This window comes from Zootermopsis nevadensis, unplaced genomic scaffold (assembly GCF_977971745.1).
Source record: "Zootermopsis nevadensis isolate Lab colony 2312 unplaced genomic scaffold, Znev_1.0 Znev_ptg000006l, whole genome shotgun sequence".
NCBI classification, from domain to species: Eukaryota; Metazoa; Arthropoda; class Insecta; order Blattodea; family Termopsidae; genus Zootermopsis; species Zootermopsis nevadensis.
In genome coordinates, this window is record NW_028259138.1 from 8,760,130 (window position 1) to 8,786,971 (window position 26,842).

General features: G+C 36.4%; 1 protein-coding gene across 1 annotated transcript; it reads right to left on the minus strand.

The window, feature by feature from the left end:
* Positions 1–26,748, minus strand: LOC110831502 (uncharacterized). Its single transcript, XM_087343819.1, has 12 exons — positions 25,873–26,748; positions 22,430–22,567; positions 21,365–21,484; positions 19,190–19,312; positions 18,473–18,643; positions 16,917–17,819; positions 7,775–7,927; positions 6,651–6,773; positions 5,267–5,389; positions 4,535–4,705; positions 2,681–3,890; positions 1–2,388 (listed from the first exon to the last, which is right to left on the minus strand). The coding sequence occupies exons 1-12, from the start codon at positions 25,921–25,923 to the stop codon at positions 2,369–2,371; spliced, it is 3,306 nt and encodes a 1,101-aa protein (XP_087199945.1). The 5' UTR covers positions 25,924–26,748; the 3' UTR covers positions 1–2,368.
* Positions 26,749–26,842: the final 94 nt, after the last annotated feature.

Sequence of the window (26,842 nt, forward strand, 5' to 3'; positions counted from 1 at the left end):
TACAGGTCAATACACAAAACTATATTTGGGTGTTAAAATTTTAAATTAGCGCTATTCATCACTATAAGGATGTTACATTTGCGCGCTTTTCTTCATTTCACAACATGTTTCGATGTAATACATCATCTTCAGGTGTTGTTTTTTATTTGAAAACTGTTTTATATTAAATGCATGCCTTTCAATAATTTATTATTGTAATATGTTTCGCTGGTCTTCTCGTTCTTCCCATCTTATGTTTGTTTTGAATTATGCATAAGACATGTTGTGTGGTGTCTCACGTCTGCACGGGTTGACTGTCTGTTCATGGGCATGTATTTTATTATATATTTTAAAGGAATTTATCATGGATCAAAGAAACCAGTTTGGAAGAAAGTGGAGAAGCTCTTCAGCTTGCAAATTCCCATGGTTTATAATTCAGTTCACCATCTTTAGGCTAATGTATGTGGAGATATGCCTCTGTGCCTTAAATGTGGTATGGTTTTGGGGCAAAGTGGTAATTTTACCCTCCTGTCTCCATCTGAAGTTTGTGATGGTAATTGGTATGTTATACCATGCATTTTTTCTTAATATTACAAACATCACTCTGGGTACACTTTTTTCTTATTTACAGCAAGACCCAACATATCAGTCATGGGGACCAAAATTACTTTCACATACCAAAATACTTTGAGGGCTGTGGGGTTTCCACCTCCTAAAGTGGTATTTACTTTTGCCAGCTATGAAATGTCACCAAATGGAGGTCCAAGTAGTTTACATAATGGACAACAGAACTGCAGTTAAACGCATCTGTTTTAAAATACCTGAAATAATTTTATATAGATATTCTGAGTTGACAAAATCAAATAGCAGCCAGTTTAGGAAATGCTTCAGTTCAGAACTTTTTGCTCATATAAAATCTTAAAGATTAAGAAACAGAAAATTTTAATTTATATCTGTTATTTTGTATGGGTGTGGAACTTGATCTATCATTTGAACAGAAGAGCATAGATTATGGGTGAGTGTGAATAAAGTGCCAAGGAGACTATTTGTACGCTGAGAGGACAGAGATTATACGGTGAAGAGCCTCATAATTTTTACTCACTGTATAAATTTATTATGATCATTAAAACAAGGAAGAGTAGATGGGATGGGCATGTACTGTAAATGGGGGAAGAAATGCATATAAAAGTTTGGTGGTGGAACATACAGGAAAGAGACCATATGAAAGATGCAGGTGTGAATGAGAGGATTTAAAAATTAATAGAAAAATAGGGTATGAAAGTGGGAAGTAGACTGAACTGGTAATGAACTTTTTGACTTCCATGAATGCAGGAATTTGTTGTCTGATCAGTTGTTAGCTTTTCAAGATGAGCAATTTTCAAGGAAGGCCTTTCTCATGATTTTATTTAGTAACTTAACAGTCAAAATTGTTCTCTACTGTTCACTTCATTCAGGATATTAAAGTATTTATTGGGACTAAATTTTGTAAACACTGTGCATTTTAGAAAAAGTATACATTACTGTGGCCTGTCATCCAAACACCTGCGGTGAGTTTGAAAAATCAGGAGACCCAACATCATACCTTCAGTCTCTCCAAGATCTAGCACAGGAAGGCCAGCATAAAGTGGTAGCAATTGGAGAATTATTATTATTGGATTATGATCGACTGGAATTCTGCCCCAAAGAAACACAGATAAAGTACGAAAATACTGGTACTGTAAAGTCAATATGCTACAGGGATTTGAACTAATACAATAAAACTTTGCTAATCCAGATCCCTTTACAAACATAATCATCAGTCCTAGCTCAGTCAGTACAGCTTTTTGAAGCCTGCCTCTCTTCCATGGTCTACTGAAGGAATTGGCTTGACATTCTGGAAACAAGTTCTTCAAGTGTGTCAAGTGAAAGCAAAATATCTTCTGAACCACGCTCATAAATAATGGGAAATGAATGTTAAATGTTCAGGTATGGTGGTTTCAGTAATATATAATGATTATTAGTACTTTTTAGTAAGTGTACTAATCCAGGTAACACTTGCCCCGTCATATATTCCAGATTAGCAAGGTTTTACTGTGCTTACAAAATAAACTTGTATGAAATAATACCATTTGTAAATGAAATTTCATGTTTTGATAGGGAAAGTGAAGAGTACAGTATTCTATTTTCAAAAATTAATAATTGCTGTAGAAGAGTTCTTATGATCACCAGTTAGTTTCCTTAACAAATTTTCTTCCTAGTAACAGAACCCTAGTCACTGCTAACATAAAAACCTGCAATTCCATAGTCCTAGAACATTCTGTGATGGCCACACCCCTCCATGACAAGCCATCTGCCCATTTGGCGCCACGTCACAATATCCTACATCTGACAAGATTAGAGATGCTCTCCACTATGTCTCTGTAGATAACTCTGACAAAGGAAAGAGGAAAGATATATTACTCACCACAGGAATATAGACATTATGTAATATATATTACATGATGAGTGATTACTCTACTTAGTGAATCCACACATCACAAATGTGGATCCTCTCCATGAAATATGCTTTGATGTGTCTTCGGATGACCTCTCTGAATGAATGATTTATTACACACATAAGATGAATATGGACGTTCACCATTATGCACACGCTGGTGCACCTTAAGATGACTACTCAGAAAGAATGGTTTATTACACACATCACAGCAATATCAGTGCTCACCACTATGTATGCGTTGATGATTCTTGAGGCTGTCCTTTCTACTGAATGATTTATTACACACATCGCAGTCATATGGACGCTCACCGCTATGTATGAGTTGATGTTTCTTCAGGCCCCCCTTTCTAATGAATGATTTATTACACACATTGCAGTCATATGGACGCTCACCACTATGTATGCGTTGATGCATCTTGAGGTCCACCTTTCTAATGAATGATTTATTACACACAACACAGTCATATGGATGCTCACCACCATGTAAGTGTTGATGTTTCTTGAGGCTGTCCTTTCTACTGAATGATTTATTACACACATTGCAGTCATATGGACGCTCACCACTATGTATGAGTTGATGTTTCTTGAGGCCCACCTTTCTACTGAATGATTTATTACACACATCGCAGTCATATGGACGCTCACCACTATGTATTCGTTGATGCATCTTGAGGTCCACCTTTCTAATGAATGATTTATTACACACATCACAGTCGTATGGACGCTCACCGCTATGTAAGTGTTGATGTTTCTTGAGGTTGTCCTTTCTACTGAACGATTTATTACACACATCACAGTCATATGGACGCTCACCACTATGTATGAGTTGATGCATCTTGAGGTTCTCCTTTCTAGTGAAGGATTTATTACACACATCACAGTCATACAGACGCTCACCACTATGTAAGTGTTGATGTTTTTTGAGGCTGTCCTTTCTACTGAACGATTTATTACACACATCGCAGTCATGTGGACGCTCACCACTATGTATGAGTTGATGTTTCTTGAGGTTCTCCTTTCTAATGAATGATTTATTACACACATCGCAGTCATATGGATGCTCACCACTATGTATGAGTTGATGTTTCTTGAGGCCCACCTTTCTAATGAATGATTTATTACACACATCACAAACATATGGATGCTCACCACTATGTACGACTTGATGCATCTTGAGGTTCTCCTTTCTAATGAATGATTTATTACACACACTGCAGTCATATGGACGCTCACCACTATGTATGAGTTGATGTTTCTTGAGGTCCCCCTTTCTACTGAATGATTTATTACACACATTGCAGTCATATGGACGCTCACCACTATGTATGAGTTGATGTTTCTTGAGGTAGCCCTTTCTAATGAATGATTTATGACACACATAACAGTCATATGGATGATCCTCACCATGCATAAGTTGATGTTCATTCAATGGACTCTGTTAAAAATAAAAGGAAAAAATATTACGATAAACAAAATGGAAGGAAAGAAATAAGTTGAAAGTAAGGCATAAAATGTCAATCAGTATTACATAAAACCAGTCCCATTACATGACCATAATTTATTGGAAGGTCTGCTATATAATTCAAAAATCATGTGCCCTCCTCGAAAGCAGGTTTAAAACAGCTCATTCAGTATGGGATGTGAAGACAGTCTGCAGCATTTGAACCCAAACCTGAGTCTCAAATTTCAAATTATACTGAAACCTTGAATGTTAGCCAGTCAGTTCATTTAGTTCTTACCCTGTAGTAGGCCTGCATCTGAACTTGGTGAACATATTTTTTTACTCATTGTGATAGCAAGATGTTATAAATGTGCTACTTCATTTAGATTCTGGCTGGTTGTACAAAGCTAATTTTCTAGTCTCGCCTGGAGTTTGAAATACATCAACTGGACTGTTTAATAATATAAGGATATTTATTAGGTTCAAGGGTGTTATGTCTCGGAAGATAAGAATAGCATAAAAACCACTTATGCCAAGTGTACTCCCCAGAATCTCATTCCATAACTTCCAAACCCATGTTTTTTGACCAGGATATGCTCATTAGAAAAACTCCTGAAAATTCATTACACTATACTCACCTCACATTCAGCCTTTATTGTTGGAAATGTTATTTGCACAGGATCCTCTTCCTCTTTTATATCTGTCACATCTTCAACTTTTGCTTTGATGAGCTGACTTCCATCATGAGGAGAAACTAGACAAGTTTCACTACACGAAACCGATACAACTTCCTGTAAACCGATGCAATTCTGTAAAACCGCCATCACGCATATTAACTATCTACATTTTATCACAAGGAAATGTTTGGGTACTTCCAAAAACCATTAATGAACAGAAGTTCATAAAGAAATGATAACCAAAATAAACACAGGAGATACAAGCAAAATACGGGAATTTGTTATTAACTGCTTTATAAAAACACAAGAAACTCCGTAAAAACTTCTTGAGAAGCTAATATTTGCTTAGTTGACTAAGAAATCACCTTGATGATGGAGGAAGTAAGCAACTATGAAACATCAGTCACTTTTTTTAGTTTACATGGCACAGCAGCCCAAAGAAATGTCATATTCAAAATATATTTATTTTCATGTTTATGGTTTCAGAAACTGGGTGGGAATAATAAATGTTTCCGAACTGAACGGTAGCAAATATTCCTCAAATTGAGCCTGTTCTTCATTCCTCACAAAAGAAACACATGCCAAACTGAGCCCCTGCCCATCACAGCCCATGCATCTAAGTATGTACATACTTATGTACACACACATGAATTACAATCACAAAAAAATATCTGGGGGGGAGGAAAAGCTTACCCTGTGTTCAGCCTTTATTGTGGAAAATGCTGATGGTATGTAGACCTTATCAGTTTGCAGGCCAGTGGAATGTTCTTCACTCAAGACATCCGTATCATTTTCTACTGAGATTATATTAACATTCTGCAATAAAAATATAAATTACTTATAATTCATTCAGATGATACAGTTCTTATGAATCGATGTCATGTGCAAACAAGAGACAGTATGCAGAATAGCAGATTCCTCACAGGAACTTCTAAAATTCTGATGTCATAAATGCAGGAATTCAGAAATGGAATAGGGGTTGCCCTCTAACTGATAAAATATTTTCAGGATAAAATGCTATCTCACATGTGTTTTTCACAACAAAGCTACTGAGACATGAGAATCTGTGGCTATACTGTACACCGTAAGAAAATAAGTTAACATTGTTTGCTGAAGCAAGGACTTTACAAGTAACCTATGGCTATAATGCCAAAATACACGGCTTATTAAGCAAGTACTAAACCCCTGATTGGGGGACTGCCGGAATACGTTACTGAGGCCAAAATCATCCCAGGCCGGGAGGTGGTACGGCTTGAGGATGGCAAAGCGGTGAAGTCAAAAGGGGGAGAGAGAGAGAGAAACAACAACAAATTAAAAAGTACTTCGATTAATCAAAGGTAATATTTAATAAAAAATATTTAAACATAGAAATAGACAGAACAAAGACACCTTTCAGGGCTCAAACTCCGGTTGGATATGTGACTTCAGACGTCAAACTCAACCCCCCAAAACAGACTTGCCTTCAGCCTTTCTCATCGAGTCGTTCACTCCCCGACATACACACACACACACAGACTGTTCTAACTGCCCTGCTGTCTGATCAGGGTCTCGAAGCCGCTGACTCCAAAGAACTTTGAGAGGGGAGATAAGCCACTTTGAGCCATGAGGCATGGCTCAGTACCCAACATTAAGTCCAGATGTATACAGCTCCTTTATTCTGTAGTTACATTTTTAAGTAGGTTTTATGGTTGGTTGGTGAAGAACTTCATTTTCTACATTTGTTGAAGGCCCAATTTATTCAATGGCTCATACAAAACATCTACTCTAATCTGACTCATATTACTGTCTTCCTCTTATCACCTAGTAAGTTCAAAATAATGGATACACACACACTATTCAATTTAGGCTATGAATGTGATTCCGTACTGATGATTTGGTGACTGCAGGAGCATAAGAGATCAAAATTATTAAGCTGCAAAAATGTTTCTTTATACCTACTGCATGCAAATGAAAGCATTGCACACTCTCAAACCTGTATGTCTTATTAAGACTGACTTATACTGTAAGAATGCAAGCACATACATGCAAGTGCATACGCAAATAAGAAACACAAAAATCAGCTGAAAGCAAAGTTTACCTTAGGTTCAGTCTTTAGTGTGGAAAATGATGATGGTACGCAAAACTCATCAGGTATCATGCCAGTGGAATCATCTTCACCAAGAACATCCACATCATCTTCTGTTTTGATTATATCAACATTCTGAAGTAAAATTATCAATTAAACATAATGATTTCAGATAATACAGTTCACATACTCTAAAGATGTGTATGTACAACAGCGGATTCCACGCTGCAGTTTTCAAAATTATGTTATATGCAAGGCATAAAAAATATAGTAGGGAATGCCCGCAAACTAACATCAAATCTTTTCAGGTTAAATTCTATCTCACTATAATTTCTCATATTAAAAATTTTGAAACATGAGAAATTTTGGCAATATTGTGCGCTGCAAGAAACCTCTCTAACCTTGTGTTGCTGGAGCAAGAAATTGAAAAGATCTTACTGCTATAAAGGCAAAGTCCATAGCCTGTTAAGAAAGTACCCCAGATTTACAGCTGTTTAAACGAAAATATATTAAAATAAACAAAACGGAAGGAAAGAAATAAGTTGAAAGTAAGGCATAAAATGTCTATCAGTATTACATAAAACAAGTCCCATTACAGGACCATAATTTATTGGAAGGTCTGCTATATAATTCAAAAATCATGTGTCCTCCTCGAAAGCAGGTTTAAAACAGCTCATTCAGTACGGGATGTGAAGACAGTCTCCAGCATTTGAACCCAAACCTTAGTCTCAAAATTGATATTATGCTGAAACCTTGAATGTTAGTCACTCAGATCATGTAGTTCTTACCCTGTAGTAGGCCTGCATCTGAACTTGTTGGTGAACACATTTTTTTTACTCATTGTGATAGCAAAGATGTTATAAATGTGCTACTTCCTTTAGATTCTGGCTGTTTGTACAAAGCTAATTTTCTAGTCTAGCCTGGAGTTTGACACACATCAACTGGACTGTTTAATAATATATGGATATTTATTAGGTTCAAGGGTGTTATGTCTCGGAAGAAAACAATAGCATAAAAATTACTTAAGCCAAGTGTACTCCCCAAAATCTCATTCCATAACTTCCAAACTCATGTTTTTTTACCAAGACATGCACGTTGTTAGAAAAACTCCTGAAAATTCATTACACTATACTCACCTCACATTCAGACTTTATTGTTGGAGATGTTATTTGCACAGGATCCTCTTCCTCTTTTATATCTGTCACATCTTCAACTTTTGCTTTGATGAGCTGACTTCCATCATGAGGAGAAACTAGACAAGTTTCACTACACGAATCCGATACAACTTCCTGTAAACCGATGCAATTCTGTAAAACCGCCATCACGCTTATTAAGTATCTAAATTTTATCACAAGGAAATGTTTGGGTACTTTGAAAAACCATTAAAAAATAAAAGTTCATAAAGAAATGATAACCAAAATATAGACAGGAGAAACAACAAAATACGGGAATTTGTTATTCACTGCTCTAAAAAAAACACAAGAAACTCCGTGAAAACTTCTTGAGAAGCTAATAGTTGCTTAGTTGACCAAGATATCACCCTGATGATGGCAGAAGTAAGCAGCTATGAAACATCAGTCACTTTTTTTAGTTTACATGGCACAGCAGCCCAGAGCTATGTCATATTCAAAATATATTTATTTTCATGTTTATGGTTTCAGAAACTGGGTGGGAATAATAAATGTTTCCGAACTGAACGGTAGCAAATATTCCTCAAATTGAGCCTGTTCTTCATTCCTCAGTAAAGAAACACAAGCCAACCTGAGCCCCTTCCCATCACAGCCCATGTGTCTATGTATGTACACACACACATGAATAAAAAGCACAAAAAATAGCTGGAAAAAAAAAAGCTTACCCTGGGTTCAGCCTTCATTATGGAAAATGCTGATCGTTTGTAAACCTTATGAGTTTAAAGGCCAGTGAAATGTTCTTCACTCAAAACATCCACATAATTTTCTACCGAGTATATATCAACATCCTACAATAAAAATATAAATTACACATAAGTCATTCAGATGATACAGTTCTTATGAATTAAATTCATGTGCAAAAGGAGACAGTATGCCAAATAGCAGATTCCACATTGGAACTTCTAAAATTCTGATATCATAAATGCAGGGATTCAGAAATGGAATAGGGGTTGCCCTCAAAGTGACAAAATATTTTCAGGATAAAATGCTATTATTTTTTTTTGAAAACTTTGCATACTGTGTAGTGTATTAGAATATAAATAGGCAAACAAACAACCATTAACACTATAAAGAAGACACTATTGCCATACGCGTTTTAACCTTAAAAGGTCATCATCAGTGGCATCAGGGAAATCAATTCACTTAATTACATGGCTCAAACTTGATTTAGAAAATAAATAATGAATAGGATATTTGACGAAAAGTATTATAAGCGACACTGCACCGAATGATGTTATTCATAGGAATAGACCCTGCTCTTAGCTATTTATCTGGAGGTCCGGTGGCCGTAGCTGGTCTGCGGCAAGCTGTAGTTTCGTCGTTCGTACCTGTGAACTCCAGAACTACAGCTTGCAGGTATTTAAAGATACAAAGTTTAATGGTAAAATGGATTTATTTCTAATAGGCAGTCACTCTTCATTCAGACATACCGCAACTTCAATAACTTGACCCTAGATCATCACTTATCAGACTTCTTTAATAATACAACAGAGACTGACATGTCTAATGGATCGGGAAAAAAAGACATAATTTATTAAAATATGTGACATATCAGAAAGATCATGCCTGAAAAGGAATGATGAAAAGTTTACAAAATCACAATGAGAAGTGATAGAAAATATGATCCAAGGCAACCAAACTGAAGAATAATAAGATTAGTTACATCACACACTCCAAAGGCACTTGCTCCAGACATTTACGTGTCAAAACATGGAAACAGTAAAGATATATTTCAGTTATTTGAAGCCTTTGCTAATGCACGTGCAAAAGTGGAAAAGTAAGAATGAACAATATGACTTCTTATCATCCGAAAACTTGTCCATCTAGAGAGAACAGGAAAATCTAACTTCATTACAAAATAGTAACATAATTATAAGTATCAAAAGCCATTAACATATTCCACCTTCTAGAATAATGTCCATGATATTAAAACTGACATACCTTCATCACAAACATTCATAAACAAAGTAATGTCTTAATTTTCTGGATATTGCTGATCAAAAATACCCCACTAATAACACTTTTCACAGTTATATTACCCTGATGTATGCTTAACATTAGTCTGGGAGATAAGCAATCAAAGCAGCCACAACTAATGTGCCAACTCTCAGCACTCACTTTCACAACACCCATCCCAATACAACTTAAAGGACATAGCTGTGACTAGTTTTGCTAATTATCTCTTCCTTTCAAATTTTATAACTATAATATTCTGTGCATTTCTATTCTCCCCTATCTGTGATACATGACCTTGAAATGTTCAACACAGTAACATTTGATGAACTGAATAAAATAATGTGATAGACAATGAATAATATCCAAATAAAATATTAGAATAATATAAAGTTCTACATTATGCAATTTGCTCCACCCTCCTGTTACCATCTGACATGTGCCAATCTTTTCCTCAGGAGTTTGTTCTCAAACACTATGAAACTATATGACATTTGAGGTTTTCACAGTAGTGAAAATGTCATCAAGAACGTTTTTAAACACCTGTACCACTACACAGCATCATAACCTATACGACCAAGTCAACACAATGAATCCAATTTCTTCCCTTAGGGTGAGAGTCAAAGACACATTCATATAAACCAAGACAAATAACAGTATTTTTATACTTTAACCCTTATGATTTTATACACATATCTGTAAGATTTAACAATCTTAACTATGTTGTAGAAAGCTAAAACTTAACACAAAAGTTAACATGTTACTATACACCAGCTCCATCAATGACAAATTACAAATGATGCAGACAAAACACATATTCGCAAATTTATATAAAAACTCCATCACAAATGGCAACATACAAACAGTAAAGTTACACCTAATCATAGTCATAACACAAGACAAACAGAATTTATTTATATCCCATAGATCCTTCATAGGCCTAAGCTGGGGATGTAGAACATGTTACAGCACAAATACATTATTTGTTTCTAATACATATACAAATTACATAGTTTATGACAGTGATTTAGTCAACTACAGTTTTACAGCAAAAATACACATGGAAGCATGACCTCAAATGCTTACATATATTTATAATAGCTGAGAAATTTTGGTAAATTATTCAATGGAGTATGAGTGAGATAGGAGAATCTTTTAGTGCTTGCTTGCTTAAACTTCTTTATATTGCAATCTGGACTTTTTATAATGGGAGGAAGATTTCTGCATAGTTTAATTACAGTACAGTAAACTTCTTGCTGATATTTACTGAGATTAGTGTTTGGTACATGAAGGTTATAATTCTATCTTGTACTTACATTGCATTGCATAACGATGCCCGTCTGCTATCAAACTTAGGAAACGCAAAAAAAGGGAATCCAGGAGAATAAACACAGTAATTTGTTCATTCCTATGCTATAATTAATACATTCAATGGCATTAAGATTATCACAAAAAAGTCAGGTTACAGCAGTATTCTCATTGAATGTCTGTCGTACTTGAAATGAAACTATCAAACATTTAGAAACAGTAGAATTAATTTATTCAATTTCGAACAACACACAGAAAACCAAATTAATTTATTCACATTATCCTGATCCTCCCACTGTAATTCACGAATACATTGTACAACTGTGGATTTGTGGCAATCGCGTCGACTAGAAATGACTGCTTTCGTCTATAGTGCACAGTCTACAAGTCACAGATAATATTTATATTCTATTTCTAATTCTATTGTACCTTCATACAAGCTGATCTGGATGAAAGATGAGCAAGGAATACTTTTTTGTATTATTTTCAATCCAACACAGCCCTAGGTAAGGGTAACGCCACACTGCATGCGTTTCGATTGGCGGGAACGCGGTTGTAACAAACAAGAGAAACCTTGGGTATAGTACGCGACTGTGATCTTAGACTTGCAACGAGTGCAGGAAGTCCCAAGCATTATAGGCTGACGCTATCCATCCTCCTTCACACTACTTCCACAATCTATGGTTGAAAAGAATACAGTGTTACACTTGAAAACAATATTACCACAATACAAGAAAGACTGATAATACCCAGGAGGGCCACCAGATAACCGACAAGCGTTGGACTAATGGATGTGGCTACGGGAGCCGGCACCGTGCTGTGATCATGGTCACGTCATATATAATTACGCTCTGGGGAATTTCTGTCCGTACGATTTCGCGGCTTGGGTACATTATTTACCTTCGTCTTTCAACGCGGCTGTCACCCGAAAGTTATACAGCCTTCGTGAAAATCCAACAGACAGCATAGAGCGTTAGTATTTTATGTGGCAAGGTTAAATTAAGAATCGAAAAAAAATAATTTTAATAACTATTTAAGAAGTTATACTTCTCCTTGCAAGTAAATTCGTACTTGCATCACTGTTTTACGTTTTGAACATACGGAGAAGGCATTGTTATGGGTTTTAGCGCCGCGTTGTCTGGCAGACGTTTACCAACGTTTCCGAGGTCCTTGTTGCCTCCGTCATCAAGGCGATGAGAATATATGGAGAAGTTATAAACATAAGGCACACAGATGACATTCTTATGCCAAATGCAGAGCTGTTGTTATCATAAGTGTGCTTATCTAAAATATATAAAATCATGCATACAACCAATTTATTTTAGATTAATATTCAACACTGCAAGGATTTAAGAGGATTGTGCTTGTTAGGATTATGTAACCAATACTCTTCCATTTGGCAATAAAAGTTAAATTAATGTAACATTAATTTCAGTGTTTAAGCCAGCATTGAAAGATTCTCATTTTTGCCACTCCTTGCACACTTGAATTTATTTCAATTGAAACTTATGATATATATATATAGTAAATAGTTGCTACAACTATAGTCATATTTGTACGAAGTGTTGGTATTAATATTAAGATGTTTTCCACATCCTTGGAATATAAACATTGATCCATACTGTTGTATTCATATAAAATAAGTAAACAAACTATTAACACTATAAAAATGACACTAGTGTCAATCTGACAGACTCCATGTACAAAGGAATTTATCATGGATCAAAGAAACATGAAGCTGACCTCAAAGAGCATGGGACATTGGCATGCAGAAAATGATCATCACAGGAGTCAGTTTGGAAGAAAGCGGAGAAGCTCTTCAGCTTGCAAATTCACATGGTTTATAATTCAGTTAAAATATTATCATCTTATCCCAGTGTTCTGATTGTTATCATCACTTACATAACTAATTAAGTTAACTGATTTCATAGTAGAGTTTCCTTGATTAGTTTATAGATGACGATGGTTGTCTTCTGGGTTGTAGCACTGTGTAATCTAGTAGAAATGTCAAATTTCAGAGGTGTTTACTGCCTCCATCACCATTGGCCATGACATTCTGTGCTCATAGAACCTTAACGTTCAACACTGTTCACAAATGTGCGCTTCTGGACCCTATTCCATACTAGTTCAACCTAGTCCACTATGTACCCCCCTTTTTTCTCCAAATTCTGTTTAAATATCTCTAATCTTTGCTTTGGTCTCCCAAGCGATTCTTTCCCAACAAAGTTTTGTGTGCATTTCTCATTTCACCCTTCTTGATTTTATCACCCCATTAAGTGAAAAGTACAGACTATGTACCTTCTCATTATATCATTTTCCAAAGTCCTTTGTTATTTCATCTCTGTTGGGTCCATATATTTTCCTTGTTCTTTTTGTTCTCAGACACCCACATTATACCCTCTTCATATGAAGTGACCAAATTTAACACCTATATACATCATCATATTATCATCAGTTTGAGCATGAAATGTAAGTTAGAGAGATTGAATAAATAACTGCCTTAGCTGGGGTTTGATTCCTGGGAGGGTTTTCCTCTTTATCACACCCAACTTGACAGTGCCCACTCAGTGTTGGCTCTTTCCCCATTAGTATAAAGTGGGGATGTGAACCTGGCCACTCATCTCCATCTTAAGGCTAATGTATGTGGAGAAATACCTGTGCCTTACATGTGATGTGGTTCTGGGGCACAGTGGTAATTTTACACTCCTGTCTCCATCTGAAGTTTGTGATGATAATTGGTATGTTATACCATGCATTTTTTAATACTACAAACATCACTCTGGGTACACTTTCTTTTATTTACAGCAAGACCCAACATATCAGTTATGGGGACCAAAATTACTTTCACATACCAAAATACTTTGAGGGCTGTGGGGTTCCCACCTCCTCAGGTGGTATTTACTTTTGCCAGCTATGAAATGTCACCAAATGGAGGTCCAAGTAGTTTACATAATGGACAACAGAACTGCAGTTTTGCGCATCTGTTTTAAAATACCTGAAATAATTTTATATAGATATTCTGAGTTGACAAAATCAAATAGCAGCCAGTTTAGGAAATGCTTCAGTTCAGAATTTTTTGCTCATATAAAATCTTAAAGATTAAGAAACAGAAAATTTTAATTTATATCTGTTATTTTGTATGGGTGTGGAACTTGATCTCTCATTTGAACAGAAGAGCATAGATTATGGGTGAGTGTGAATAAAGTGCCAAGGAGAATATTTGTATGCTGAGAGGACAGAGATTATACGGTGAAGAGCCTCATAATTTTTACTCACTGTATAAATTTATTATGATCATTAAAACAAGGAAGAGTAGATGGGATGGGCATGTACTGTAAATGGGGGAAGAAATGCATATAAAAGTTTGGTGGTGGAACATACAGGAAAGAGACCATATGAAAGATGCAGGTGTGAATGAGAGGATTTAAAAATTAATATTAGAGAAATAGGGTATGAAATTGGGAAGTAGACTGAACTGGTAATGAACTTTTTGACTTCCATGAATGCAGGAATTTGTTGTCTGATCAGTTGTAAGCTTTTCAAGGTGAGCAATTTTCAAAGGAAGGCCTTTCTCATGAATTTATTTAGTAACTTAATAGTCAAAATTGTTCTCTACTGTTCACTTCATTCAGGATATTAAAGTATTTATTGGGACTAAATTTTGTAAACACTGTGCATTTTAGAAAAAGTATACATTACTGTGGCCTGTCATCCAAACAGCTGTGGTAAGTTTGAAAAATCAGGATACCCAACATCATACCTTCAGTCTCTCCAAGATCTAGCACAGGAAGGCCAGCATAAAGTGGTAGCAATTGGAGAATGTGGAATAGATTATGATCGACTGGAATTCTGCCCCAAAGAAACGCAGATAAAGTACGAAAATACTGGTACTGTAAAGTCAATTTGCTACAGGGATTTGAACTAATACAATAAAACTTTGCTAATCCAGATTCCTATACAAACATAATCATCAGTCCTAGCTCAGTCAGTACAGCTTTTTGAAGCCTGTCTCTCTTCCATGGTCTACTGAAGGAAGTGGCTTGACATTCTGGAAACAAGTTCTTGAAGTGTGTCAAGTGAAAGCAAAATATCTTCTGAACCACGCTCATAAATAATGGGAAATGAATGTTAAATATTCAGGTATGGTGGTTTCAGTAATATATAATGATTATTAGTACTTTTTAGTAAGTATACTAATCCAGGTAACCCTTGCCCCGTCATATATTCCAGATTAGCAAGGTATTACTGTGCTTACAAAATAAACTTGTATGAAATAATACCATTTGTAAATGAAATTTCATGTTTTGATAGGGAAAGTGAAGAGTACAGTATCCTATTTTCAAAAATTAATAATTGCTGTAGAAGAGTTCTTATGATCAGCAGTTAGTTTCCTTAACAAACTTTCTTAATAGTAACAGAACCCTAGTCACTGCTAACATAAAAACCTGCAATTCCATAGTCCTAGAACATACCGTGATGGCCACACCCCTCCATGGCAAGCCGTTCGCCCATTTGGCGCCACATCACAATATTCTATATCTGACAAGATTAAGGATGCTCTCCACTATATGTCTGTAGATAACTCTGACAAAGGAAAGAGGAAAGTCATCTCATCACAGGAATATGGACATTATGTAATACAGTGAAACCTCTATCCATCGTTCCCGGAACTATCATTTTCCCGGATGCATCGTCCGTTTTGTTCGGTCCCGAATACATCCCATATAAAATAATGTTACATTTTCCCGCTTCTATCGTTCCTCGAACTATCGTTTTATCGCATCGATCGTTCAAAAATCTTAGTTCCGGCCCACAATTTTCCCGCAATGATCGTTTCTGAGAATTTAAAATGCTGGGTTTTGAGATAAATTAATACCGAAAGACGCACAATGTTTTTGGAATACGCAGTAGCCGTGACCTGTTATGTCGCCCAACCAGCACATTCTTTTGGAATGAGGGTCAGCGGTGCAGGGGTGATAGTTGGAGTGAATGGCGATGCTCATTGTCAGAAATTTTACGATTTTAATTAGGGTGCACTCATATTTCGTTCCAGCGATGCCAGATGGCATGTGCAGTGTGAATTTCTTCACAAATGCTTTTATTACAAGTACAAAGGAAAGGCTGGCGGCACTTTTCATTCTTCTGGTTCATCTCGTTTCCAGCGGTTCAGGGTCTTCTACAGCTACGTTTCGTTGCGTTCGGCAGTAATAGTATTTCCATTCTTCCTGTTATTGTCCGCAAAGGGGGTTGGAGTGGTGAGGAAGAAGAAGACGACGAATGCGAGCCCGAACTTTGCCGAGTTTTGCCGAAGCACACGCTGCATTGGCGAAAGTGAAGTCGTTCTTTTATGCGCTTAATATTAGTGAACGTGACGAGGAAAACATTTTGAACGTGGAAAGTGCTCTGTTTGGTCTAAAACGTAAAGTTTCGACAAACCAGTTGTCCATTAAAGACTTTTTTGGTAAAAAGAAGTAACTTTGAAAGAGAAACATTGTTTTTTTTAAATTTTTAATGCTTTCCCGCATCTATCGTTTTCCCGCATTCATCGTTTTTATTTCCCACCCCCGCCGAAAACGAAGCATCGAGGTTTCACTGTATATATTACATGATGACTGATGATGTGATTACTCTACTTTATGAATCCACACATCACAAATGTGGATCTTCTCCATGAAATATGCTTTGATGTGCGTTCAGATGACCTCTCTGAATGAATGATTTACTACACACAAGATGAATATGGACATTCACCATTATGCACATGCTGGTGCACCTTAAGATGACTACTCAGAAAGAATAATTTATTACACACATCACAGCAGTATCAGTGGTCACCATTATGTATGCCTTGATGCATCTTGAGGTCCGCCTTTCTAATGAATGATTTATTACACACACTGCAGTCATATGGACGCTCACCACTATGTATGCGTTGATGCAACTTGAGGTCTGCCTTTCTAATGAATGATTTCTTACACACATTGCAGTCATATGGACGCTCACCACTATGTATGCCTTGATGCACCTTGAGGTCTGCCTTTCTAATGAATGATTTCTTACACACATTGCAGTCATATGGACGCTCACCACTATGTATGCCTTGATGCATCTTGAGGTGCTCCTTTCTAGTGAATGATTTATTACACACACTGCAGTCATATGGACGCTCACCACTATGTGTGACTTGATGCACCTTGAGGCTGTCCTTTCTACTGAATGATTTATTACACACTTCGCAGTCATATGGTCGCACACCTCTATGTATGAGTTGATGCATCTTGAGGCTGTCCTTTCTAATGAATGATTTATTACACACATTGCAGTCATATGTACACTCACCTCTATGTAAGAGTTGATGTTTCTTGAGGTCCCCCTTTCTACTGAACGATTTATTACACACATCGCAGTCATATGGACGCTCACCACTATGGATGAGTTGATGCATCTTGAGGCTGTCCTTTCTAATGAATGATTTATTACACACATTACATTCATATAGACACTCACCACTATGTAAGAGTTGGTGTTTCTTGAGGTCCCCCTTTCTACTGAATGATTTATTACACACATCGCATTCATATGGACGCTCACCACTATGTATGAGTTTATGTTTCTTGAGGTACCCCTTTCTACTGAATGATTTATTACACACATCGCATTCATATGGACGCTCACCACTATGTATGAGTTGATCCTCACCATGCATAGGTTGATGTTCATTCAATGGACTCTGTTAAAAATAAGAGGGAAAAAAATATTATGATAAACAAAATGGAAGGAAAGAAATAAGTTGAAAGTAAGGCATAAAATGTCAATCAGTATTACATAAAACCAGTCCCATTACATGACCATAATTTATTGGAAGGTCTGCTATATAATCCAAAAATCATTTGCCCTCCTTGAAAACAGGTTTAAAACAGCTCATTCAGTATGGAACGTGAAAACAGTCCCCAGCATTTGAACCCAAACCTTAGTCTCAAAATTGATATTATGCTAAAACCTTGAATGTTAGTCACTCAGGTCATGTAGTTCTTACCCTGTAGTAGATCTGCATCTGAACGTGTTGGTCAACATATTTTTTTACTCATTGTGATAGCAAAGATGTTAAAATGTGCTACTTCCTTTAGATTCTGGCTGATTGTACAAAGCTAATTTCCTAGTCTAGCCTGGAGTTTGACACACATCAACTGGACTGTTTAATAATATATGGATATTTATTAGGTTCAAGGGTGTTATGTCTCGGAAGAAAAGAATAGCATAAAAATCACTTAAGCCAAGTGTACTCCCCAGAATCTCATTCCATAACTTCCGAACCCATGTTTTCTTGACCAAGACATGCACGTTGTTAGAAAAACTCCTGAAAATTCATTACACTATACTCACCTCACATTCAGACTTTATTGTTGGAGAAGTTATTTGAAGTGGATCCTCTTCCTCTTGTATATCTGTCACATCTTCAACTTTTACTTTGATGAGCTCACTTCCATCATGATTAGAAACTAGACACGTTTCACTATGCCCATCTGATACAACTTCCTGTAAACCGATGCAAGTCTGTAAAACCGCCATCACCCATATTAAGTATCTAAATTTTATCACAAGGAAATGTTTGGGTACTTGGAAAAACCATTAAAGAATAAAAGTTCATAATGAAATGATAACCAGAATATACACAGGAGATACACGCAAAATACGGGAATTTGTTATTCACTGCTTTATAAAAACACAAGAAATTCCGTGAAAACTTCTTGAGAAGCTAATAGTTGCTTAGTTGACCAAGAAATCACCCTGGTGATAGAGCAAGTAAGCAGCTATGAAACATCAGTCACTTTTTTTAGTTTACATGGCACAGCAGCCCAGAGAAATGTCATATTCAAAATATATTTATTTTCATGTTTATGGTTTCAGAAACTGGGTGGAAATAATAAAGGTTTCTAAACAGAACAGTAGCAAATATTCCTCAAATTGAGTCTGTTCTTCATTCCTCAGAAAAGAAACACAAGCCAACTTGATCCCCTGCCCATCACAGCCCATGCATCTATGTATGTACACACACATGAATAACAATCACAAAAAATTACCTGGAAAAAAAGAGCTTACCCTGGGTTCAGCCTTTATTATGGAAAATGGTGATGGTATGTAAACCTTATGAGTTTGCAGGCCAGTGGAATGTTCTTCACTCAAAGCATCCACATAATTTTCAACCGAGTTTATATCAACATCCTTCAATAAAAATATAAATTACACACAACTCATTCAGATGATACAGTTCTTATGAATTAAATTCATGTGCAAAAAGGAGACAGACTCAGGAGACACCAACAGCGTTGAGATAGTAGAGGTGTAAGACAGGGATGCTGCTTATCACCAATTCTTTTTAACCTGTACAGGGAATGGCTTGCCAAGGAAGCTCTGGAGGGAACAGGAGACTTCAAAATTGGAGGAAGTATGCAGACGACTTAGTAGTATTGGCGAAGGAAGAGGAGGAATTACAGAACATGATGGACAAGTTAGTGGAAACAAGTAGCGAGTATAGAATGGAAATCAACATTGAAAAATCAAAGGTAATGAGGATAGCACCGAGAGCAGAACCATTGAACGTTGTAATTGGAAACCAACAGCTGGAGAATGTGGAGCATTTCAAGTACTTGGGAAGCATAATCACGACGGACGCTCTATGCACCAAGGAAGTAAAAGCAAGGATAGCCATGGCCAAGGCAGCTTTCGTCAAGAAGAGGATACTTGTCACTAGCAAGTTGGGCTTGGAGATGAAGATGAAACTAGTGAAGTGTTATGTCTAGAGTGTCGCGCTGTATGGAGCAGAGACTTGGACACTCAGGAAGGAGGAACAGAAATACCTGGAGAGTTTTGAAATGTGGTGTTGGAGAAGAATAGAGAAGATCAGGTGGACGGATCCAGTGACCAACGAAGATTATTGAGGAGAGACAACGGGCAAAGAAACATTCTGCAGGCGATTACACGAAGGAAAGCTAACTGGCTGGGACATATTATGAGAAGGAATGGGTTACTGAGTGATATCATCGAAGGCCAGGTTGAAGGAAAGCGAGGGCTGGGAAGAAGACTGATACAGCTAACCAATGATCTGAAACAAGGAAAGAAGATGAAGTTCCAGGAATTAAAATGAGAAGCTGAGAATAGGGAAAACTGGAGAGCTCTTTTTGAGCAGGGCAATGGACCTGTCATAAGACAGAACACTGAATAATAATCATGCAGAATAGAAGATTCCACAGTGGAACTTCTAAAATTCTGATATCATAAATGCAGGGATTCAGAAATGGAATAGGGGTTGCCCTCAAACTGACAAAATATCTCAAGTCTTTTTCACAACAAAGCTACTGAGACATGAGAATCATGTAGGCCGTAAGAAAATAAATTAACATTGTTTGCTGAAGCAAGGACTTTACAAGTAACCTATGGCTATAATGCCAAGATACACGGCTTGTTAAGCAAGTACCCAACATTAAGTCCAGATGTATACAGCTCCTTTATTCTGTAGTTACATTTTTTATGTAAGTTTTATGGTTGGTTGGTGAAGCACTTCATTTTCTACATTCGTTGAAGGCCCAATTTATTCAATGGCTCATACAAAATATCCACTCTAATCTGACTCATATTACTGTCTTCCTCTTATCACATAGTAAGTTCAAGATAATGGATACATACACACTATTCAATTTAGGCTATGCAATGTGATCCCGTACTGACGATTTCGTGAATGCAGGAGCATTTTATTTTATTTATTTAGTGTTCTGTCTGACGACAGGTCCGTATGAACAGGATCCTTCCATCCTTTTCTCGGACTGGGACCTGTTCATATACGTTCTTGGCAGATGATCCAGAAGTGGTTTGCCATTGCCTTCTTCTGTGTGTGAATGGAGTAATTGTTGGGATGCCACGGAGAAACCGGGGAAGCCCCCGGAGGAAAACTCCGTGTTGCCTAGACCACGGCCTTGCCCAACACAAGTTATAAATTCGGGCACCGCCGGGAATCGAACCCGAGACCCCAGGAACACAAGGCCAGAGTTCTAACCGCTAGACCACTGTGGCTAGTTGCAGGAGCATAAGAGAACAAAATTATTAAGCTGCAAAAATGTTGTTTCTTTATACCTACTGCATGCAAATGAAAGCATTGCACACTCTCAAACCTGGATGTCATATTAAGACTGACTTATACTGTAAGAATGCAAGCACATACATGCATGTAAGTGCATACGCAAATAAGAAACACAAAAATCAGCTGAAAGCAAAGTTTACCTTGGGTTCAGTCTTTATTGTGCAAAATGATGGTACGTAAAACTCATCAGTTATCATGCCAGTGGAATCTTCTTCACCAAGAACATCCATATCACCTTCTCTTTTGATTATATCAACATTCTGCAGTAAAATTATCAATTAAACATAATGATTTCAAAAATATAATAGGGAATGCCCTCAAATTAACATTAAGTCCTTTCAGGTTAAATTTTATCTCACTATTATTTCTCATATTAAAAATTCTTAAACATGCAAAATTTTGGCAATATTGTGCGCTGCAAGAAACCTCTCTAACCTTGTGTTGCTGTAGCAAGATATTGAAAAGATCTTACTGCAGTAAAGGCAAAGTACATAGCCTGCTAAGTAAGTACCCCACATATACAGCTCTTTAAGAGTTACATTTCTTAAGTAAGCTTTAAGGTTGGGCAATTACATATTTTGTATAAGATACTATTTCGTTTCAAACGGACTCAGTTAAAAGTAGTTTTGTCCTGTTCTGAATAATTGAGAAATGTGACAAACTCTACTTAATAATCACAATATGAAATTTCTAAATGTTCCTATGAGTTGGTTTCACGTATTGTACTGGAAAACCTTATTACGTTCTGATTATGTGAACATCATCAGAGTGGCACATGCATGAGAAGAAAGTTATAAGGGCTTACTCAATCTCACTGAAATATATTACTTGAAATTCACAATATGAATACACTAAACCCTTCTAATGTACAAATATTCCTGTAGACTTAAAGAGACAGAAATTAAAAAATAACACATTCTTCTCACAAAATAATTAGCTTTCTGGTCATGTAAATTCAGTGAGTGAGTTAGAATTTTTGAAGTTCTCACAGCAACGAGTATTTACACGGCTGTCTTCTGGGCTGTAGTGCCATCCAGTGTGGAAGAATTTTACTATTGTTTCAGAGATAATTTCTGCCTCTATCACCATTGCCCTGATAATGGATGCAGCAAGTCCTCTGAAATGTCAGTACACTTCTACCAGACTACACAGTGCTACAACACAGAAGATAGTTCAGCGAATAATTTTCATACATAAACACTCACCAAAGTCTCCTTCAGAGATGGAAATATTTCATCTCCCTGCATTATAATTTCTGGTACTGTTGTTAGAAGAGAATCCTCTGTATTGTGCAAGTTTGAAACTAGTTCATCACACATCATGATTTGTGGCTTGGAAGTAACCTACAGATATAAATTCATAGTTCTGTTAATTGTATCTAACCTGGAATATGTATCCATGTTCTGAAAGGAAACACACTGATTACATGAGGTGTTTAAAGATACAAAGTTTAATTGTAAAATGGATTTATTTCTAATAGGCAGTCACTCTTCATTCAGACATACCGCAACTTCAATAACTTGACCCTAGACCATCACTTATCAGACTTCTTTAATAATACAACAGACTGACATGTCTAATGGATCGGGGGGGGGGGGGGGGGGGGGGGGGGGGGGGGGGGAAGACATAATTTATTAAAATATGTGACATATCAGAAAGATCATGCCTGAAAAAGAATGATGAAAAGTTTACAAAATCACAATGAGAAGTGACAGAAAATATGATCTAAGGCGACCAAACTGAAGAATAATAAGATTAGTAACATCACACACTCTCTAGGCACTTGCTCCTGACATTTCCGGGTCAAAACGTGGATACAGCAAACAGATATTTCAGTTATCTGAAGGCTGTGCTAATGCAAGTGCAGAAGTGGAAAAGTAAGAATGAGCAATATGACTTCTTACCATCCGAAAACTTGTCAATCTAGAGGAAACAGGAAAAACTAACTTCATTACAAAACAGTAACATAATTATAAGTATCAAAAGCCATTAACATATTCCACCTTCTAGAATAATGTCCATGATATTAAAACTGACATACCTTCATCTCAAACATTCATAAATAAAGTAATGTCTTAATTTTCTGGATATTGCTGATCAAAAATACCCCACTAATAACACTTTTCACAGTTATATTACCCTGATGCATGCTTAACATTAGTCTGGGAGATAAGTAATCAACACAGCCACAACTTATGTGCCAACCCACAACACTCACTTTCACAACACCCATCCCAATACAACCTAAAGGACATATCTGTGACTAGTTTTGCTAATTATCTCTTCCTTTCAAATTTTATAACTATAATATTCTGTGCATTTCTGTTTTACCCTATCTGTGATACATAACCCAGAAATGTTCAACACAGTAACATTTGATGAACTGAATACAATAAGGTGATGGACAATGAATAATATCCAAATAAAGTATTATAATAATATAAAGTTCTATGTAAGATTTGAGGTTTTCACAGCAGTGAGTATGAAGATTTCTGTCTTCTGGGTTGTTGCACTGTGTAGTCTGGTTGATAATCATCGCCCTGATGACGGAGGCAGTATGACCTCTGAAACGTTGGTTAACATCGACCAGACTACACAGCGCAACAACCAAGAAGACAGGAATCTTCATATAAAATTCTACATTATGCAATTTGCTCCACCCTCCTGTTACCATCTGACATGTGCCAATCTTTTCCTCAGGAGTTTGTTCTCAAACACTCTGAAACTATATGACATTTGAGGTTTTCACAGTAGTGAAAATGTCATCAAGAACGTTTTTAAACACCTGTACCACTACACAGCATCATAACCTATACGACCAAGTCAACACACTGAATCCAATTTCTTCCTTTAGGGTGAGAGTCAAAGACACATTCATATAAACCAAGACAGATAACAGTATTTTTATACTTTAACCCTTATGATTTTATACACATATCCGTAAGATTTAACAGTCTGAACTATACAATATTTTATTTTAAACAACATTATTTTAAGTTTGTGTATAGACGGAAAATAAAAATGTAACAAGATGCAGTATTTACTGAGAATGTTATAATTTTAAGTAATTTTAAACAACATTATTTTAAGTTTGTGTATAGACGGAAAATAAAAATGTAACAAGATGCAGTATTCACTGAGAATGTTATAATTTTAAGTAATTTTAAACAACATTATTTTAAGTTTGTGTATAGACGGAAAATAAAATATTGCATCAATAAAACACAAACATGACGCAATTAAGATATAAAAAAAAGTCTTAACTATGTTGTAGAAAGCTAAAACTTAACACAAAAGTTAACATGTTACTATACACCAGCTCCATCAGATAACAAATTACAAATGATGCAGACAAAACACATATTCGCAAATTTATATAAAAACTCCATCACAAATGGCAACATACAAACAGTAAAGTTACACCTAATCATAGTCATAACACAAGACAAACAGAATTTATTTATATCCCATAGATCCTTCATAGGCCTAAGCTGGGGATGTAGAACATGTTACAGCACAAATACATTATTTGTTTCTAATACATATACAAATTACATAGTTTATGACAGTGATTTAGTCAACTACAGTTTTACAGCAAAAATACACATGGAAGCATGACCTCAAATGCTTACATATATTTATAATAGCTGAGAAATTTTGGTAAATTATTCAATGGAGTATGAGTGAGATAGGAGAATCTTTTAGTGCTTGCTTGCTTAAACTTCTTTATATTGCAATCTGGACTTTTTATAATGGGAGGAAGATTTCTGCATAGTTTAATTACAGTACAGTAAACTTCTTGCTGATATTTACTGAGATTAGTGTTTGGTACATGAAGGTTATAATTCTAAATTGTACTTACATTGCATAGCATAACGATGCCCGTCTGCTATCAAACTTAGGAAACGCAAAAAAAAGGGAATCCAGGAGAATAAACACAGTAATTTGTTCATTCCTATGCTATAATTAATACATTCAATGGCATTAAGATTATCACAAAAAAGTCAGGTTACAGCAGTATTCTCATTGAATGTCTGTCGTACTTGAAATGAAACTATCAAACATTTAGAAACAGTAGAATTAATTTATTCAATTTCGAACAACACACAGAAAACCAAATTAATTTATTAACATTATCCTGATCCTCCCACTGTAATTCACGAATACATTGTACAACTGTGGATTTGTGGCAATCGCGTCGACTAGAAATGACTGCTTTCGTCTATAGTGCACAGTCTACAAGTCACAGATAATATTTATATTCTATTTCTAATTCTATTGTACCTTCATACAAGCTGATCTGGATGAAAGATGAGCAAGGAATACTTTTTTGTATTATTTTCAATCCAACACAGCAATAGGTAAGTGTACTGCCACACTGCACGTAGCAAACAACAGAAACCTTGGGTATAGAACGCGACTGTAAACTTCGACTTGCAAGGAATACAGGACGTCCGAAGCGTTAATGGCTGACGCTATCTTTCCCCCTTCACCCCACTTCAATCCACGCACGATTACAGTCTTACACTTGTAAACAATATTACCACAATACAAGAAAGACTTATAATACCGAGGAGGGCCTCCAGAGCACAAGACAGCTTTACTGCCTTCAAAAGTTCAAATATCATGCTTTTGTATACTTCTTTACCTTGTTCATCAAGGATGCAACTACCAATTGCCGTTCTTTAGCCCAATCCATGGCTGAATTAAAATGTCTTCACACGAACATCCTGGGGTCAGAGATGAGCAGTTATAATTCCAATGTAAACCCAAAACAATGTTGGTCTTAGTGACAGTGTGGTCTGGCCTTCATTGCTCAAATCCTGTGGCCATGGGTTTGAATCCCACTCAATGCATGGATGTATGCCTATATCTTCCTGTGTTCAGAAACAGGCCTTGCAATGGACTGACCACAAATCCAAGAAGCCCTACCAAATGTTAAAACAGATAAAGGAATTTCCCATATATCGGGAGGCCGAGGTTGTTAAGGATTACAGAGCCACAAAAAAAAGAAGACCCCTAACACTAAAAAATAAAGATATTCCACCACACATCATGGAAGCACTTTTGGGAGGAGATATAGCCCCTACTCATTCTTGGCCTTGGAACTACATGGGCCAGTACACACCCTGACCACACTTTACCCCTGGGGAAAGGATCCCTCCCACAGTACCCATTAGAGAGGAGGCTGGATGGGCCCCAAAACCAGTCTTAACACAGAACAGAGGGCAAATCCTTTGCCCCTGCCAGGGATCAAACCCGTCATTGTCTTTAGTCAGACAATACCAACTGGGCTATGCTGGCTTTAGATCCCTAACACTAATTTCTCTAAATTTTAAGAATGAGATTTAATAGTGACAGAAAAAGTCTTCAATCAAATAAAAAAAAATCCTTTCTGTCATTTAGATCAAATATTTTGAATAACTGGTCTGTCTGTCTACTGCACATTTAAATGATTGTTACCTCTGAATATGGTCTTTATGAAAAACTTTAACCCATTCAGTACTGACAGCTATTATTTTAACTGTAATTGAATGGTTTTGAGTAATATGCTGTCAGGCCTACAGCTGTAAACTGATGATACAAACCTAACATCCTACACCTCATGGAATTTGATT